Source organism: Pollachius pollachius (genome assembly GCF_949987615.1).
Source record: "Pollachius pollachius genome assembly, chromosome: 3".
In the NCBI taxonomy this organism is placed as follows: domain Eukaryota; kingdom Metazoa; phylum Chordata; class Actinopteri; order Gadiformes; family Gadidae; genus Pollachius; species Pollachius pollachius.
The window spans coordinates 35,946,636-35,965,827 of NC_136936.1; the positions used below are offsets into that span (position 1 = coordinate 35,946,636).

Below are 19,192 nucleotides of genomic sequence, written 5' to 3' on the forward strand. Positions count from 1 at the left end.
ATTTTTCGAACTGACAAGAATCACCCAACATTTCAGACTGAAGCTATACAGACCGATGCACTCAGATGTCTGTGTTTACATTCCATCGCCCGATGTGAAGGGATTAAGGACTACATTTAATCAATAAAATAAATAAATACATGGCAGTTTGCTGTGATCAGACATGCGCAGTAGGAGTGTGTTTTTTTCCTCTAATCGCCAATGGATTTTTTTGTTATCTTCAGCAGATGGAAAGAAAGTATGCGATGTGTGCTCATGGGCTAACAACCCACTTCATCTATTTTATTGTCAGTTGCACAGAACAAAAGAATCGGACTGGCCACGCCCTGACAAGTCTTTATGACAAATGCTAGACGAAAATAAAAAGGAGCAGACTTGCCCCTCAAAGCACTTCCTGATGACTGATGAATGATCAATGGTACAGGGCGGTTGTCTTCCATGCAGGTACACCCTTTGGCACAGCGATCGTGCTGGTCCTCTTGAAGCACGTGGGGAGAACAGACAGACTGAGGGGCTGATAAAAGAGATCACTGAAGACCTCTGCTCGCTTATCAGCGCATTCCAATCACCTTCCCTGGCATGCCGTCTTGCCAGTTTAAACGGTATACGCCCCATACCATATGTTAGCAAGCTAACATTTAAAAATATATATGTTTGTATGACGTACTACCATCAGAAGCGATCATTATAAGAAGGGGCAGGGCCTTCAAGATGGAAAACCAGATTATATTGTGTCTACTATTTAAATCTGACACATCTGATGTCATGTTTCTTCTTGCCCCAACAACATATTTTTTTGTTTTAACTAATAATTGTGAATTATATCCAAGGGCCAATTACTATTTCGATAAGATAGTATTCACGTTTACAGGATAAATTCACTATTTTGTCATTTCTAAGTCAATTGAATGCTATCTCTGTATTTAACCCATCAATAAGCACCAGGGCCTGTGGGAGCGCCCAGGGGCCGATGTGTGAGGGCGTAGGGCCATGGTGAGAGTATTGACCTTTCAAGACATTGTTAGCACATCAGCCTGTGTGAATAATAGTGTCTTGTGAAATATGAACTTCCTAAAATAGTGCATAGTGATGTAAAACGGTTGTTTACTTGGAAGTTAGGAAACCTAAACACACTTTCCCAACACCCCCACAGGGAAGTGGTTTTAGTGTGACTGTGGTTTTCAACTGGCAGCCACTCAGTGATCTGATGGTCTCATGTGTTGTAACAAATTAATTTAAACGGTTGTCATATTTGCCTTGACTGCCCGCACGGTATCCACAGCCCCCGCACTGCCTCTGCCATCCGCTGCCCTGCGAATCGCAGGTGTATTCAGACATGCACACATCCAGAAAGAAACACACAGACACTGGTGTATTACTAGATGCCGTTTATTTGTGAATTAGGGGCCCCTATAGGCGAAGCGGTGCATTGCGCTTATGAGGAATTAAGGCGCGTTCATCGTCCTAGTGATAATCGTCCTGGTGATATACGCTCACGCTTACGCGTGCTCCCGACAGCGACAGTTCATGTGCGCTACGTTGGGAATATAAAAGTTCTTCAAAGCAGGGATTTTTTATCCAATAAAAACCATTCAGAACTAAACAGAACTTAGTAGGATCAGTTTCAAATTTGCATGCCTTTATTTCCTTGACGCCTATCACCTAATATCCTATTGCTTTTATGTATGAGAAGCACATACAGTACTGCCACTGTATGGAAGGCAACACTTGCCATAATCTAGAGCTTTTTTTACCAGTACACAACGTTTACAACTGAGCAAAGTCGATGCCAACAGACGGTTACATCAATCTGTCAATCATTAGTAAAGTATGTGATATGATGGTTGATTCTTTTATATTGAGTAAAACGTTCATGTTCTACCATGTTCATGATCGTCACTAGTAAACCATACGTCACACACTGGGCAACCCTGTTATCAAAATCTGGCCCCAGTTGCCGAATGGAAGTAGAAACATAAGAGCGTCATGAGGTGTCGTTCACGAGAACTTTCCGACGTCGGGAAAATGTTTTCCCCATAATTTCCAGCGATGTGACCACAGCAGTACTCACTGTGACGTCACTGAGTAAATAAATGAAGTCATTGAATGAGATGTCAGCGCCAAAAAAAGACTGTCCAGAAAAAACATAGATGGACATTATGTGTCCATGAGGCAGAAATGTTTAGCATACATAATTGTTATCCATTGGGGTGGACATGCTGATTGACAGTGTATTCACAAAATTATTATTATTAGGTATTCACAGTCTATCTGAGGATAGACTGTGAATACCTTATAATAATATTAGGTTTTGTTTTTCACTTCCCTAATCCAGATATAAACTTGTGGCATTTGAGCCATGACTTGTTCTACTCGCTGTTATCCTTTTCCACTGTGACATAATGATGCAGTTAGTGGTCATTTCACTGCAGAGAGTTGCACATATTGTATTCCTTACCAGATTGTATGTTTAGGCCATGGGATGCTGGAGGACTCAGTGCTCGCCACTTAAAAAGGATTGGAAGTGAGGAAGAGCTCTCCTATTGTGCCAGGGACCCCTCCTCTACTCATCTGTGTGTTTTTTTGTCATATGCGCGAGTGGGATTTTGTTACTGTGCGTTTGTGTGCATGCATTAAACTTAAGCAACTTTGGAATCTTATCTGATTTACATTTGAAGGGGAGTGTGTTTTGATTTCATTCAACAGGCGATGACAAAACTATTCAATGTCACTCCCTGCACGGTGAGATGGAAATGATAAATAGGTTATGGCCCGCAGAGGTGACACATTGTGTTCACCTCCCTGCCTCAGGCTCACTTCAGTTCGTTCTCTCGGATCAGAAACTCTAAAGTGTGTTTCCACTCCTTGTGTGATTCATCTTTTGTATGAGAAGGGTGGTGGGTGAAATTACTTTGCCTGTTTCTCAGTTGATTTCTCTTACTTTGTCGTTGTTGTTTGCTGAAATGAACTATCGCTCTACCAAATCGCCACGTGATTTTGATGCTTTGGTAGTTTTGGTGATGGAACAAAAGGGTCCAAAGAGAGCTTGTAAATCAAGGCAAGGGTGCTTGGGAGGGAGGAGGAGCCAAGATGGCTACTATAAAAGGGGAGCATTTGATAGTATTTCCTGAGATCTACATTCTGACTCACAGTAAGTTCATCTCTGAAATGACTTTTACTGAAATGTTGTATTAGTTTTCTTAAGATGTGGTTCACAAAGGAAAGGCAGTATATATTTTATGAATTGATGTGTATGTAGTCTTCACTTCCTTACATTTACTGATAGCAGTGAATGTATGTGATGCATTTATGAAAGTATTTTATGTTTATCTATCGGTCTTTGACAGTGTTTAACTTTGAACCTCTGTATACCAAGTATACTGTTTAGGCCTTCTATATACTTATTCAACTGTTTATGTATTTTTAAATTTCAGGATTTGAACTACGAATATTGAAATGTCGGATCAAGATGAAGGTAATAATAATCTAATATTTATACCACTGAAGAATGTTAATATGATGATGAAAGCATGTTATCTTCTGTGGTGTTCTGTTGTTTACTGTCCAACAGGTATTTTACTTTACAGATACTTTTTTGTTTAATGTATTGAATGCTATTGCTGCTTTCTTGGTCAGGTCTCCCTTTTAAAATATGTTTTAGACAGAGACCAACCTGCTTAAAAGTAAAAATGCTATAATCTTTCTTTGAAATATCCTCTAAAAAACATTGTCAGCATTGGGATATGGTTAAACTCTGCAGCAGAGTAAATTAAATCTCAAGCAAGCCTCACGTTTTGCGGATGGGTGGGATTTGGAGAGAGTACGGAAAGGCAAGGGTGACGAGCAGTGTTTTGTTATTGGAACCTCATTTAGACTGAAAGATTCTTGCATATTGCACCAAAGGAATAGAGCATTAACATCTCTCCTGTACGTGAACAGGAAATCAGGGGCCCTTCGGCTGCAAGCCACGACCGGTCTGCCCTCCTCAACCATGCCCTCCTCAACCATGCCCTCCTCAACCATGCCCTCCTATAATATGCCCTCCTCAACCATGCCTTCCTCAACCCTCCTGCTGCCACCATGGGTGCCATGGGTCTTGTGGGCACGGGCATTACCATGGTCAAGGGCATGGTCATGGCCATGGACACTGCAATTAGATTTTCTAGTGTGTGGGGTTATTAATAAAAATTTCATTGTTGTTTAACAATAAAATAAGAATTACCAGTTCAAAAAAAGAGTTTGGCCATAATATGCAAGGTGAAGTCTAATTGCAATAATATCTGCTTGTGTATATTCCCGGAATATGTTTATTCTTCATAATCTTCCTGCATAAATATAATTTGACAAGGTCTCTCTTAGAAACCTAATATCTCATGATACCTTCGTTAGTTGTTCCTGCAAGAGGGCTTTGAAGAAGTATGCTCCTGAGCGTAATGTCTATTTGAACGAGCAGAAGATTGTGTCATTGACCAAGGCTGCTGTCTTTGCAGACGTGTTCACACCAACCCATAAAATAAACCGTCTCCAATACCTATAAGTGTTTAACAGCGTGAGTGCCACTAATGCCATAAAGGAGGTGTTCCTGTGATGGCTGATCGCTATGTTCTGTAGAGAAACAAGCCAGAACCCAACAAAGCCTCCAGCTTTTGTCAGGTCCAGTTATAGATTTGTATCAGTTACTGGTCAGCCAAGTGACAAATGGAACAAGACTGAATTGTCTTCTACGCAAGAGATGTCTCAGTCGTGTATGCCTACTCGAGGCCAGACAAGAAAGTTTCCAATTATTTTATCTGATATAGAAAAAAAAATGCTCTGCATACTAATCACTCAAAGCTGAATTGTCGTCTAGAATGTTAATCATGACATTATATATGGACATATTTCATATTTATTATATTAAATATGTATAATATATTTATTATATTATACATATTTCAATGTAGCTCTGTAAAGCACTTTGAACTGGCAATTCTGGATTAAGGTGCCATATATAAATGCAACTTTCTGTTATTTTGTTATTACTCTCTATAGATAAAGTTTAAATTCCTATTCCTACACCTAAGTATACTTAGGTGTACACCAGTCCTTGCTTAAAACAACACCAACAATATAGAGAACAACTGTAACAGGTTAGTTTAAACTAGGAAGACAATAATGTAAGAAGTCCCTCCTCTCTTCGATAGATGGCAGTGTGCACATGGCCGTACTCCAGGCTCGATTCTTATTTGCTCGATTGTTCACACGCCCCTCATCGTTGATGTTTGCAATAGCCAATCAGAAGCGAGTGTTTCAGGAAGTGACTGTATCTGCGAGACAGCAGAACAACAAGTAATCAAGTCATAAATTCGAATACAAGCATGATGCCACCAATCATGTATACCGCTTACAGTTATGTTTAGTTTCACTTGGTATCGAACGTTTTTCATGCATTTCTCTTCTATGCATGCCAATGCTAAGCTAAGCTTCAAGGCTACATGAAGTTTAAAATGAGATAGGTGGTCTCTCTTTTTGAAGGTTGATAGGGACTGTAAATTGTTAGTAGTAATAATCTTATAATAGACGTTTCACTAAACATACAGCTATGTAACACATTATTGGAGTGCTATTGATGACTTGACTCAATGCAACAATGCTTCTTCTCAGTCATTTCTATTGCTGCCAAGAAATATAATACTCACAATTATACAATTCTATACATTAAGATAATTTGGCTTTATGTTCTCCAGATAGTTATTTTTATCATGTATTTCTTTAGATTGAGGTCCATCTGTGGACTACAAAGATTACAAGCACACATGGTAAGTGTACCTTTTTTTTTGCTCTTTCTCCAGTGATTGAGATGATATTCACCTTTGACCTACATTTGTTTATTGTTCACTGTAATCAAGGCAAGGGTGCTTGTGAGGGAGGTAATTGAGTGTTAGTGCTTTATAACACAAGAAAAGCCACAAGGTTACTTAATTTATTTTACTTTTATTTAGAATAATTTAAATGCAATGTTCAGCAGTGTTGTAAAATGAGCAATTTACGTTTTATTGTAATTTTTGAAATGGGCAAATGAGAAATGTTTGTATCTACTTAAGTTTTACCTTCCCATCAGATTTAAATGCAGTCATTCTCTGATCTCTCCTCCATATAATTTAACCTTTGCTGTGTGGACTCTATTATGGAGCAGATTTCGAGTGCTTCGGCCCCAGAGGTTCTGCTGTTGAAGGTGGGCCGTGCGGGAGTGATCACCCTGAACCGACCCAAGGCCCTGAATGCCCTCAACCTGACCATGACCCGCCTGCTCTACCCCCAGCTCAAGGTATATAGAAGTCAAAGTTCAAATCCTGCAGTACATAATGTGCGTCTGTATCCAGAGCTGTTGAAACAAGCTTTCTGCACAAGCGCTGATGAACATGTTTGAATTAATTATTGTACTGCACAATAATAGTAATCTGGCCATGGTGTGTTTGTTATAGCCACCCCTGTGGTCTGTGTGTATATGGAAATAAAGCATGGAGTAGATCGGCCAGCATCAGAGAAACATGCTGCACACCAGACGTGGAACTATTATGTGTGTCTTTTAGACCGAGATGCCTCCCCCGAGAGTTTGGCCAAGTGACAGTGATAGCTGTTTATGTCCCACCCTCTGGCAATGACGCACACGCAGCGAGAGATAATCACAAACTACGCTCAGCGCATAGAAACAGATAATCCAGATTCATCTGTATTTATTATGGGGGATTTTAATTCCTGCAGACTGACTAAATCAGTACCAACATTCCAGCAGTATGTTAAATGTGCCACCAGGGGCAAAAATACTCTTGATCTTTGTTGTGGTAATGTGAAAAACACCTACAAAGCAAGGCAAAAACCATCATTGAGCACTGCTGATCACAATGTAATACACCTTATACCTGCAACACCTGTACTTTCTCCCCTATACCTACAAAACCCAGTTACAACGGGAGGGTGTGTTAAAGAAAACGGTAAAGCAATGGGACAGCTCATGTACTGAATCTTGGCAGGTTTTCACTCAAGCTGACAGTCTGGAGGAAGCCACAGATGTAGCTACAGAATACATCACATTTTGTGAAGAAAACACTATACCTTCAAAGACAGTAGTAGTAGTGATAGTAAGGTTGTTGAGTCTAGTTTCGGTCACAAGGTGTGAACAATAGGCTTGATTGACTGGGCGGAGCTAAGGCTGCCTGAGCTACCATGTGCATTTAAAGGCTAAGTGTTAGTAGCGTCAGCTTTAGCGTCAGGACCCAGTAAACGAAGGACCCGGGAAACAAAGACTAAGGGAGTCTCTCTGTGGGAGTCCCGGGAAACAAAGACTAAGGGAGTCTCTCTGTGGGAGTCCCGGGAAACAAAGACTAAGGGAGTCTATCTGTGGGAGTCCCTCGAGGAAGACCTTAGAGGCCACTGTACTGTAGTTATGTGTCGTACTTCAATTATCGTTAGAATCTCTGTACTCATAGACGACGCCACAATAGATCCTCTGCTCGGCGTCGTAACCCATCCAATCTATGCCATTTACCCACCCTCGCCACCACTGACCTTGAAGTGATGGGAGGACTCTGGAATTGCCAGTCAGCGGTCAAAAAGGCAGACTCTATTTCGGCCTACGCGTCCCTCAATACCCTCCATTTCCTGGCCCTGACAGAGAGCTGGATCACTCCAGAGAACTCTGCCACTCCTGCTGCCCTTTCCACTGTTTACTCATTCTCACACACCCCTAGACCTTCGGGGCGAGGAGGAGGGACCGGACTCCTCATCTCTCCGATGTGGTCCTATCAGGTCCTTCCACTAGAACACTTGGCCAGATCTGCATTTGAACTCCACTCTGTCACTGTCACCCTTCCTATCAAGCTCTTCATTGTGGTAATCTACCATCCCCCTGGTCCCCTTCGTGACTTCTATGATGAAATGGATGCCCTTCTCAGCTGCTTTTCTGAAAATGGCACACCACTCGTTATACTTGGCGACTTTAACATCCTGCCAGAGAAGTTGCACTCACCTGAATTAACCAACTTTTTTGCCACCTTTGACTTAACACTATCCCCTTCTCCTCCCACACACAGAGCAGGGAACCAGCTTGACCTGATATTCAAAAGGTCCTGTGGCACCTCTGCTCTCTCTGTTACCCCACTCCCCGTATCTGACCATCACTTTGTTGCTTTTTCTCTTCCCTTAAAGTCCTCTCCCCCCTCCTCTCTAGTCCCCACATTGTCACCACCCGCCGCAACCTCAAAACTCTCTCTTCCTCTACGTTTGCCTCAACTGTTCTGTCTTCACTACCTTCTATTGAACAATTCTCTCAACTATCCACAGAGGAATCCTCTGACACTCTGCTATCCTCCCTCTCCTCCTCTTTGGACTCCCTCTGTCCCTTCCACTCTAGACCGGCGCGATCTTCACCCCCCCTCCTTGGCTGTCTGAATCTCTGCGGACCCATAGAGCAGAGTTGCGGGCAGCTGAGAGGAAATGGAAGAGATCAGACTGTCCTAATGATCTATCTCACTATCTCTTCTCTCTGATTTCACCTCCACTGTGTCAACAGCCAAATCTGCCTTCTACCGGACCAAAATTAACTCCTCCGCCTCAAACCCCAGGAAACTGTTTTCCTTGTTCTCTTCCCTCCTCAACCCTCCCTCCCCTCCTCCTCCTTCCTGCCTCACTGCTGATGACTTTGTTACCTACTTTACCCAGAAAGTAAAGGACATTAGCTCCTCTTTTATCACTGCCACCATCCTCCCTCCCTCCACCCCCACCTCTGCCTTTACCCAATTCATCCCTCTCACCTCAGACGAGGTCAACAGAATTATAACATCTAACCATGCCACCACCTGCCCCCTGGACACTATCCCTTCCTCCCTCCTCCAGGCTGTGTCAAACGACATCCTGCCATTTCTCACCGCACTTATTAACTCCTCCCTCACGTCTGGCATTGTTCCAACGTCTTTCAAGACTGCCAGAATAAAGCCTCCTCAAAAAACCAACCCTTGATACCACTGACATCCAGAATTACAGACCGGTATCTCTTCTTTCATTCCTCTCTAAAACATTGGAACGTGCCGTCGCTAACCAACTGTCCTCCTATCTCTCATCTAACAACCTGCTTGACCCTCACCAGTCAGGCTTGAAAAAAGCACACTCCAGTGAGACGGCTCTACTCGCGATGACTGAGTCCCTCCGTGCGGCCAGAGCCTCGTCCCTCTCATCGGTTCTCATCTCCTTGACCTGTCTGCAGCATTTGACACTGTGAACCACCAGATCCTCCTCGGCACTCTCGCCGAACTTGGCATAGCTGAACCTGCCCTTTCCTGGTTCACATCCTACCTGATGAATTGCACTTATCAGGTAACATGGAATGGCTCCTTGTCCAAACCTTGCACGCTTGATACAGGTGTTCCTCAAGGCTCTGTACTGGGGCCTCTTCTGTTCTCCCTCTACACCAGATCTCTGGGCTCTGTAATTACATCCCACGGCTTTTCCTATCACTGCTATGCTGACGGCACTTAGCTATTTCTCTCCTTTCCCTCATCTGACAAAGCCCTGATTGCAACACGCATATCTGAATGTCTGGCAGAAGTCAGCACCTGGACAACTGCCCACCTGAGGCTTAACCTCAACAAGACTGAGCTCCTCCTAATACCAGGGAAAGATTGCCCACACATGGACTTACTGGTCACTGTTGAGAACATCACTGTATCTCCTTCTCCAACTGCCCAAAACCTTGGTGTAGTGTTGGACAATCAGTTATGCTGCACCGCAAACATCACTGCGGTGGCCCGATCCTGCAGATTTGCACTTTACAACATCCGCAGGATCCGGCCCTTCCTCACAAGGCAAGCAGCTCAGCTTCTAGTCCAATCACTGGTCATCGCCCGACTCGACTACTGCAACTCGCTCCTGGCTGGACTCCCTGCCTCTGCGATTAAACCCTTGCAGCGCATCGAGAATGCGGCAGCACGCCTCGTGTTCAACCTACCAAAGTTCTCACATGTGGCCCCCCTCTTCCGAGACCTCCACTGGCTCCCTGTAATAGCTCGCATCAGATTCAAGATGATGGTACTGGCATACAAGGCAGTCGATGGAACTGCCCCTGCCTACCTCCAAGCATTAGTAAAGCCACACTCCCCAGCTCGATCCCTCCGCTCAACTACCTCAGCTGGACGTCTGGTACCGCCATCGCTAAGAGCAAGCAAAGGTCGATCAGCGAAGTCACAACTTTTCTCTGTTTTGGGACCTCAGTGGTGGAACGAACTCCCTACCGATGTGTAGCATCTACAGTAGCTGCTATCGTTGCTTTACACGGGGAATGGGTTAGCCTAGCGATTGTAATACTTGCACTTGGTTCTATGAACATCTTTACTGTATCGACAGCGATATATTGTTTCACTTCTTATGACAAATGTACTTATTGTAACAAATGCACTTATTGTAAGTCGCTGTGGATAAAAGCGTCTGCTAAATGCCCTAAATGTAATTAAAGACAATGTGCTGCTATATGTACAAAATAAATCAATCCGTTTTTGATACTGCACTTTAATCAGTTATAAAGGGCCATATGAAACGCAATGTGCTAGAGGTGCCAAAAAGTTTGGTAATGCCATTTTTTTTTTGTCGTGAGAAAAAAATTGTGGCAGAGCAACGTGATATCAATTCTAAGCTAAAAAATCATGATTCATATTTTTCCCCGAATCGTGCAGGCCTACACTGCAGCTCAATCAGAACCATCTCCACAGGATGTCCTCAAGGCTCTGTGATCTCCCCAGTCCTCTTGACCCTCTAAGCCAACAAATCCTGACATGGTATATATTAAATACTCTGACGACACAGTCATCGTGGATACCACCAACTCATTGCAGCAACTGCAGTCTGTGGTGGACGACTTCTCTCTCTGGTGCAGGTATAACAATCTCACAGTGAACATCTCAAAAACCAAAGAGATGGTCATAGATTTCAGGCGCTCCTCCACCAGCCCCCTTGCTCTTCAGTTAGATGGCCGGATAATCGAGAGACTGGAAGAGTACAAATACCTCGGTCCCATCATTGACCTCAAGCTCACCTTCAAAAGTAATACAGACGGCATCTTCAAGAAATGTCAACAACACCTGTACTTTCTCTGGAAGCTACGACGGCTGCAAGTCGACAAGTCAATACTCCAGTCATTTTACAACTGCATCATTCAATCCACCCTCACCTTCAGCATCCTGCCATGGTTTCGTTCCCTGAGTGAGGTGAACAAATGTCCCCGTAACAGGATCATAAAGATAAGTGGGAAGATCATAGGACAGCCACAGACCACTCTCACAGCCATGTATGAAAAACAGGCCATCAGGAAAAGTAGACGGATCATATCGGACCCCACCCATAACCTTAACAACCAGTACCATCAGCTACCTTCAGGAAGCAGACCCCGTTCCCTGCCCCTAAGAACCAAACGAGCCATGTCCACCTTTGTTCCAGCATCCATCAGGCTGTTGAATAAACAGTAAGCCCCCTCGTACCGCCCAACCCAACCCATCACTTCAGACTTCAACCTATTCACCTTCCACCAACTCACAATCTATTCTCCCTACCCACACCTCCACCCCTACCCACAGGGTCTTTTTTAGCTTTTAAGAATTTATTTATTCTCGTACACGATGGCTAACTATTTATTGTTAAAGAATATCTTGTTTGCATGTGCCTGACCACAAAGGAGGTCAGGCACAACTTTATTGTTCCCTCACGGGAAAAATAAAGTTCTTTGAATTTAATTGAAATTGTACGATTTCTATGTTGACGTGTGTCTTCTGTGTTGTAGTTCAATCTGAAGTATGAGTACTGTTGTCTGTTGTTGTAGGAATGGGAGACAGATGAGCAGACGGACATTGTCATCATCAAAGGAGCCGGAGAAAGGGCCTTCTGTGCCGGCGGAGACATCATAGGTCACACACACGCACATGCACACACACGCGCACACAGCACCCATCCTAATCTATTGGATAGTCTAATTACATGTTTTGGTTTTATTACAGACTGATAAAAGATATATTCATCAGTCAACCACCTCAGATGTAATGTCCTTCTCCTTATATTATCTGAGGTGGTGTTATCAGAGACTACCAGCCAACAGTGCACTGGGTTCGATCCCCAATGGCTGTATCCTAATTGGTAGCTGACTTAAAGCCAGATACCTCTCAACCCTACTTCACATAAATGACATGTCTCTGAATTGCACTGTAAATCGTTTTGGATTAGTGTCAGAACTAGTGTCAAGTGTCAGAACTAATTTCGTGTTACTCGCATGCCATGGATTTCTGAAATCGATCTCGCATTACGTTCCTAACTTATTATTTCATTTTGCAGGGGTCACGGAAGCAGGAAAGTCAGGAGACCCTCTAGCACAGGATTTCGTCCATGAGGAGTATGTTCTGAACAACACTATAGGTAACCGACACCTGCTTATGAACATACTAAAGGTCCTTTTACATTGAACGCAAATACCTGTTGTTTTCCCACGTCATTAACATAATTACACATCATGGAGCTGAATGGGACTGTACAATGCCTACTTGCAATGTAGGACATAAATATAGCTTTCTCTTGATAACAAGAAGGTGTGCAGCTGTATCGTAACAGTTTTGTTTTGGATACCAACTTTCTTCAAGAGAGGGATAGCCAACTATTAGTTATATCGTATTCGGGTTGAACCTCAAAAACATCTCCTAAATATGGATGCATTAAAGAATGATCATCATAATCCCTTTTGCGAGCAGCCATTTGCTACAGTATTATATCTTGGATTAAAAAGAAAATGCCATTATAATTGAATCCTTTGAATATAGGATATTTTGGTAAAAAGGTCATTTTGTCATTCTTGCTGGTGCAATTATTATTGGAAAATGCTACAATTTCGTCAATTTTGCATATTTTATTCATTAAGCATCTGGTGTAAAAACAACTTTTTAGGCTAGATATTACCCGGAATAAAATGAATCAGCTTCAAGTCTGTTATATTATCCTGTGTGCTAAGTGTGTTTTCTATTTCTCAGGAATGAATAAGAAACCATATATTGCTCTTTTTGATGGGATAACCATGGGTGGGGTGAGTATTTTGTATTATATGCTGCTCAAATTGTACCATATATTTTTATCCTTTAAAATTTGATTCATAACCTGGACCTTATGAAGGTCCAGGTTATGAATCGCTCACACCCAAAACATGCTCACACTCATGCTTTATTTTACATGTAACAACTTTTTTTGCCTGCGGGTGTCAGCAAAATACTGGATGTCTTTTCCCACTGGTTGTTTATTACCCTCCAGTTGTGAGGTCGGCAACGATTGGTTGAAACGGGATGACAGTTTATGGAGCATGTTGCTGACACTCTCCTATGTATTTTTTTCTTCTAACTCTTCACTGTCAGACTGAGCGGAATTTGAATAGGCGTCTTGGTCTGCAAAACCCTGCAGAACTATAGCTCTGATACAAAGACACAGAGCCTGAAATGTGCTGTAAATGTTAAATGTGTGTTCTCTAGTACTTATGTTTGTACGTATCATGCATACACTGTCCCCCAGATGAGAGTGGATATTTAGCTTCTTCCACTTATCTGAAGAAGAATTTCTCATCCTGGCTGGGGTGACCTTGACTAAGGTCGCAATTCTTCATATTTTATTTTCAGGCACATTGTCAGAAGAAAGGGCATTTGATGGCAAAGGGTTATTTACGGTGAATGTGTGTGCATGTTTTGGCCTTTTGACACATCGAAGGGGGATGATGAGGATGATGAGGATGATGGACGAGGAGCCTGTGTGAGTCCTTAAGGTTGGGGGGGGGGACAGAAAAGCTCCACCCTTGGCGCAAATCCAACAATAATTTGTGCTGGGCACTTTATTATCTTGACGAGGGGGGTGGTTTCTAAGGGGACATATTATCTTGATGTCCCCTTAAAAACACACAAACACGCGCACACAAACACACGCACACAGGCTGACACGACAAAGTGCATGAGACAATTGGAGAGAGGGGGGAACTATGGGGCAAAATCTGTAAATGACAAACGGCTGGATTTATAATGTATGGCTTAGGGTCATCAGCTGATAATGGCTACATGTCGTCATTATTGGACCAAAAGATAAATCAGAGCTTATAAAAGACTCTGCATACAGTTTAATGGGTAAACCCTATCATTAGAAAGACTCACGTATAGTAAGGCAGTGAAAATCAATTAACATTGGTTTCACTGACCAAGCTGTACTCCAATTCTCAGATGTTAAGGATGTGCATGTATAAATGGTAATTGGACTGCATTTATATAGCGCTTTTCTAACCAGTGGCCACTCAAAGTGCTTTACAACATTGCCTCACATTCCCCCATTCATGCACACATTCACACACCGACGGCAGAATCAACCACGCAGGGCGACAGCCAGCTCATCGGGAGCAGTTAGGGTGAGGTGTCTTGCCCAGGGACACCACCACACTCCGGGGAGCCGGAGATAACTAGCAACCATCCGGTTACCAGCCTTCTGCTCTACCTCCTGAACCACATGCCTCTCCCTCTATACATCCTCATTTATATAGGGAGTGATCTGCACAAATATGGAGCTAACATTTTATCCTACATATTTAACATAATTATTGAGGGGAAATAAGAGCATGACATTAAAGTGCGTGTGTCTTGTTAGCTGCACTGCGTGTTTGTTATTAAACCAAACATTGGGTGGGGGGTTAGGGGGGGGGTCAAGGTCCTCCAGACAGCGGCCGGCCGGACTGCACCATCTGGGCTTGGCCATCTGCAGCGCAGACAGTGTTTTCCCACGGGTTGGTGCTCTATACGTCAGAGCTAGCTGTCCTTCCACCACTTTTGTTATTCTTTTTTTGGGGTTAAATAAATATCCTTAGTCCTTCTTATTTGATGAAATAATTATTATTTCAATTTATAAAGCATTCATGAAAACATTCATGAAATCTCAAATTACAGGGCTAAAACTGAACATGCAAGTAAAGCTAAATCAGTATAATGCTTACTATAACTAAATGCCCTCCTATATTAGAAGGTCTTTAGGTCTTTGGGTCTATAAATGACTGTAAATGGCTCCTGACCTTGTTGTGGGTTGTCTCTTCCTCAGCTCTGATGCTGCAGACCCTGGTCGAGGAGGGCCTGATCTCTGAACACATGTTCTACCACATCCCGGAGAGCACCAGCGACATGCAGGCCTCCCACCAGGTAGCCCTCACACACCTGCATGCGGCACAGCACAATCAATGGTTTACCTCGAATAGTTGAAAGATCTTTTACCTTGCAAAGCATTATGGTCTTTGCCGTTTTTTTAACCATTTTTAGGTAAACATATAAATAGTTATTCATAATTAAATAAAAAAAAACTGTCCTTGCTCTATCTATTAATTAGTCAACGTAAATTATCCATTTTCTTGAATGTTAGACAATAAATTACTTAAATGAATAAGACATGCAAGACCCATGTCACCTCTCGGAGGGGGGGGGGGGGGGGGCACTTCCCTACAGTTTCCCGCCTGAACCCTAACCCCCTGTGACCCCCCGTCTGCCCAGCTGACCCAGGCCATGCGCTGGCTCCTGGCCCGCGCCCCCCTGCCCCGCCCCCTCTCCTGCCAGACGTTGGTCCAGTTTGTGGAGGCGGGCCTCAGCCAGCACTTCAGTGGCCGCTTGCAGGCCCAGCGCCGGGAGCGGGCCTCAGCCGGCCTGCCCTCCCTGGACCCGGCGCCGGTGGTCTGCCTGTACAACGCCGTGCTGGCCCACCTGGCAGACGCAGTGTCCTCCCCGGAGCTGCTGGGCCTCTCCTGGCCCCCGGGGGAGTTCTCCCTGCCGGACTCCCGCCACCTGGTGCCCCACCTGGGCTGGAACTCGGCCCAGCACCTGGCCTGGCTGCGCAGCGCGGTGCTGGGCCTGAGCATCCCCGACTGGGACATGCCGTCCTCTACCGGTGAGCACTGAAGCAGAGGCTCCACCAAATAGCATCTATTCCAATGAAATTACATTACGCGTTCAATTTCTACTACTGTCCTGCTCTGTTACACCCACTAGGGCTGCTCGATTATGGAAAAAATCATAATCACGCTTATTTTGGTCAATATTGAAATCACGATTATTCAAACGATTATTTTTGAGTATGAAAGCATGTTGCACTTATTCATCATGCCTCTCCCAAAGAAAACTATGCAACTGAGAACTTAGTAATTTCGCCTTAAGAAAATACACAAAATGGTCAAAAAGAAAATGTTCCAATCTAAAATGATGTACAGATATGTATCCAGCTGTTCTATAAAACAAAACAAAATAATCGAAAAACCTGATTGTTAATTTTGTGATCGTTTGACGCTAAAATCGAAATCGCGTTCAAAATTTGATTAATCACCCACACCTCCCACCTTGGATTATTAACGTACGTCTTGATCTTATTCCTTATTCCACAGCCGGCTGGTCCCAGCTGCAGTCCTCCGTCCTCCGCTACGCCTCCCAGATCCCCGGGACCCCCCACGGCCGGCCCCTCCTCGGGTCCCGGCTGGAAAACCTCCTAGAGAGGGTCCGCCAGCAGCACTACCACCCGGGCCCCGCCGCCCACCGCCACCGCCGCTCGTCGCCCCGTCGCGTGTCCTGGGGGGGGCGGGACGACCGCCACGGGCCCGGCTACAGCCAGGTGCCCTTGGACCACCTGCTGGTGCTGTGCATCGACCACAGGCTGAAGGACTGGCCCAGCCCCGACCTGCCCCTCTGCCAGGGTACGATCCCCCTGGTCTGAGCCCTAATGTCCGACCCCTATCCGCTGAATGTGTTGACATAAGAAGAAAGCACTCCATTGAGATCATGGGGCTCTATTCACTGATGTAGTGCCGCACGTTCTCATGTTATCTTCTGGGTGTGTTTTTTGTTTTGCGTGTGATCAGATGCGGTGACGGAGGACGGGGAGGTGCTGGTGTACTTCCTCACAGAGTCCCTGAAGCACTTCGATCCCCCTGAGGAGTGGAGCCAGGCGGTCCGACTCACACACCGGCAGAAACGGCTGCATACAGAAGGGTGAGAGGAGCACGTGTTCAACCCCATTATCCACGCTTATTTCTCTAGGTCGGCGTTTGGATTATTTCAACCTTTCTGGGGACACACTTTACAAAAGGCACCACATCTACTTTCTGTCTTTTCGTTTTTTTTATAGTTAAATAATCTGCTTGGTGGTTCTCCTATGATATTCTGAAAGCATTGGCCTGACATACATTATCGGCTACATTTTGGTCGCCGATTAGCCAAGCGTATTTTAATATTTCAGTTTGGTTTTCACCTCTCCCTTCCACCAGAGGCTGCGATGCCAGCGAGGGGGCCCCTAGCTCTCTGTCCCTGAGACAAAGGCTGTTTGACTGCCTGGCAGCGCCCCAGCCAGCCCTCTCCTCCACCGCCAGCCTGGACATCACCCACACCTCCTCAGCCCAGGAGCTGCTGCCTGGACTGGTGCTCCGCGGCCTGGAGGAGGAGAAGGCCCACAGCCAGAGGTATGGACCCTACATCTACCCTACCATTTAGGCCTCTGTATGACTACTATCTTGAGTCAAGACAAACTTTTCATTGTAAATCTAAATATTTCTTTGTTTCTCTGCATCTGTCTGTCTGTCTCTCTCCTTTCTGTCTGTCTGTCTGTCTGTCTGTCTGTCTGTCTGTCTGTCTGTCTGCAGGAGCATTGAGCAGCTGAAGCGCTGGTTGACCTCCGACCCCCCGGAGAGCCTGTCCATGCCTCTGTTCATACCCTCCTCCACGCTGCTCTGCGCATCCCCGCCCGCCCTGCCCTCGAGCAAGGCCAGATCATCGAGAGCCCCACTCACAAAAGTATGATGGTCCTACATTTATCTTATTGTGATTTGAATAATAACTCACGTTAATGGGGTTGAGATAGTCAGGTGAAGTGGTTCCAAAACCAAGTCATCATCAAGGCATTTTGCGTACCAACTCGTATGCAAACGGTAAAAAGTAGGTAAATACACTTCTTAAATAAATACACATGGTAACGTGGGGAACATTGGAAGGAAAAAGCAAACAGGCTGCCAGGTTTTCATTCAGAAACACAATTAACATAAAACCTAAAAATTAATTAATAGTTAAATGTGTCTATTCCATAATAAAATCCCCATACCACCTACAGTAATGGTACGCATACTACAGGTTGAAAAACACTTTAGTCTAGTGTTAGGATGTTTGACTCCTCGCCGAGAGGTCCTGGGTTCAAACCCCAATGTCCACAGTCTACCTGTAGCAAGAGCATCAATGCCCTTAACCCCTAACTGCTCCTGTAGGACATGTATGGAAACAAGTGTTGGATTCACTGTAAGTTGCTTTTGATAAAAGAAAAGTCACTAAAAAGCCTACAAATAAATAAAGTTATTTGTACAGTTTATCATTGTGATTGTCATAGTGACCAGCATCTGTTGTATATCATTTTAGAAAGCAAAGTCCTCGGAGGACTGTACGTTTGACGACGGACCGGGCCAGACCGGTTCCTTCCCGGTAACCATGGCGCAGAGGCTCCGGGACATCCAGCGCCAGATCCTAGGGAGCCAGGAGGAGGAGCTGGCCTGCAGGCTGAGGCTTGACGGCATGCTGGGCATCGTGGACGACTGATCACATGACCCAAACTGCTTCATGTCATGTGACCCAGCAGCTAGTGTTCTGCCACCACCAACTGCCCTCAGTGGAGTGGAAGGGAAGCCTGTCAAGAATGTAGAAGGGCTCTTGGAAATGTCAGTTGTCGTTTTTCTTTCCTCTTAAGATGCCAGGTGTGTTTTAATTTGTTTTAAAATAGCTTAATAGTCTTATGGAAGGAAGACATATCCACCAATAGCCTGTGTTTTCCTTCCCATTTTTCATTTCTGTACAATTAGTAAAACCTTTTGAATGTTTTTGTTTGTGTATATATGTATTTCTTTCTTTCTGCTTTCTGCATGGCGTTGTCTATAAAATGAGAATATGCTTTTCTGAGAGATGTTTTATCAACGTATGGATATGATTTTGTGTTTTTCATGTTTTTCTGGACTTGGATGTATCAAATTAGAAGGAAATAAGAACTTAAGTGTGCTATTTTTTAAGCATGTACTTATCAGTCATAATAAATACCGTATTTTTTATGCAAGTGTATTTGATTTTTTATTTAATTGAGTTCTGCTCATCTTGGAGAGAGTTGATAT

General features: G+C 44.2%; 1 protein-coding gene and 1 long non-coding RNA gene across 2 annotated transcripts; both read left to right on the plus strand.

Annotated features, from left to right (window-relative positions):
- Positions 1 to 3,109: 3,109 nt before the first annotated feature.
- On the plus strand, positions 3,110 to 4,235 carry LOC307072606. The gene is made up of 3 exons (XR_013811680.1): positions 3,110 to 3,151; positions 3,435 to 3,475; positions 3,940 to 4,235. It is a non-coding gene; the product is annotated as an uncharacterized lncRNA (long non-coding RNA).
- An 8,137-nt stretch (positions 4,236 to 12,372) lies between these two features.
- On the plus strand, positions 12,373 to 19,059 carry LOC307072604 (germinal-center associated nuclear protein-like). The gene is made up of 9 exons (XM_079731976.1): positions 12,373 to 12,429; positions 13,035 to 13,087; positions 15,118 to 15,215; positions 15,561 to 15,951; positions 16,442 to 16,747; positions 16,913 to 17,042; positions 17,318 to 17,509; positions 17,690 to 17,840; positions 18,453 to 19,059. Exons 3-9 carry the CDS (start codon positions 15,123 to 15,125, stop codon positions 18,627 to 18,629), a joined length of 1,440 nt encoding a protein of 479 aa, XP_079588102.1. The 5' UTR covers positions 12,373 to 12,429; positions 13,035 to 13,087; positions 15,118 to 15,122; the 3' UTR covers positions 18,630 to 19,059.
- Positions 19,060 to 19,192: the final 133 nt, after the last annotated feature.

What these genes read in the sequence shown, in the direction of transcription:
- LOC307072604 (XM_079731976.1), top strand. Translation starts at nt 15,123, where the DNA reads ATGCTGCAGACCCTGGTCGAGGAGGGCCTGATCTCTGAACACATGTTC. An exon ending in ACATGCAGGCCTCCCACCAG is followed by an intron (nt 15,216 to 15,560) that starts GTAGCCCTCACA and finishes CCGTCTGCCCAG; the next exon opens with CTGACCCAGGCCATGCGCTG. An exon ending in GAGAAGGCCCACAGCCAGAG is followed by an intron (nt 17,510 to 17,689) that starts GTATGGACCCTA and finishes GTCTGTCTGCAG; the next exon opens with GAGCATTGAGCAGCTGAAGC.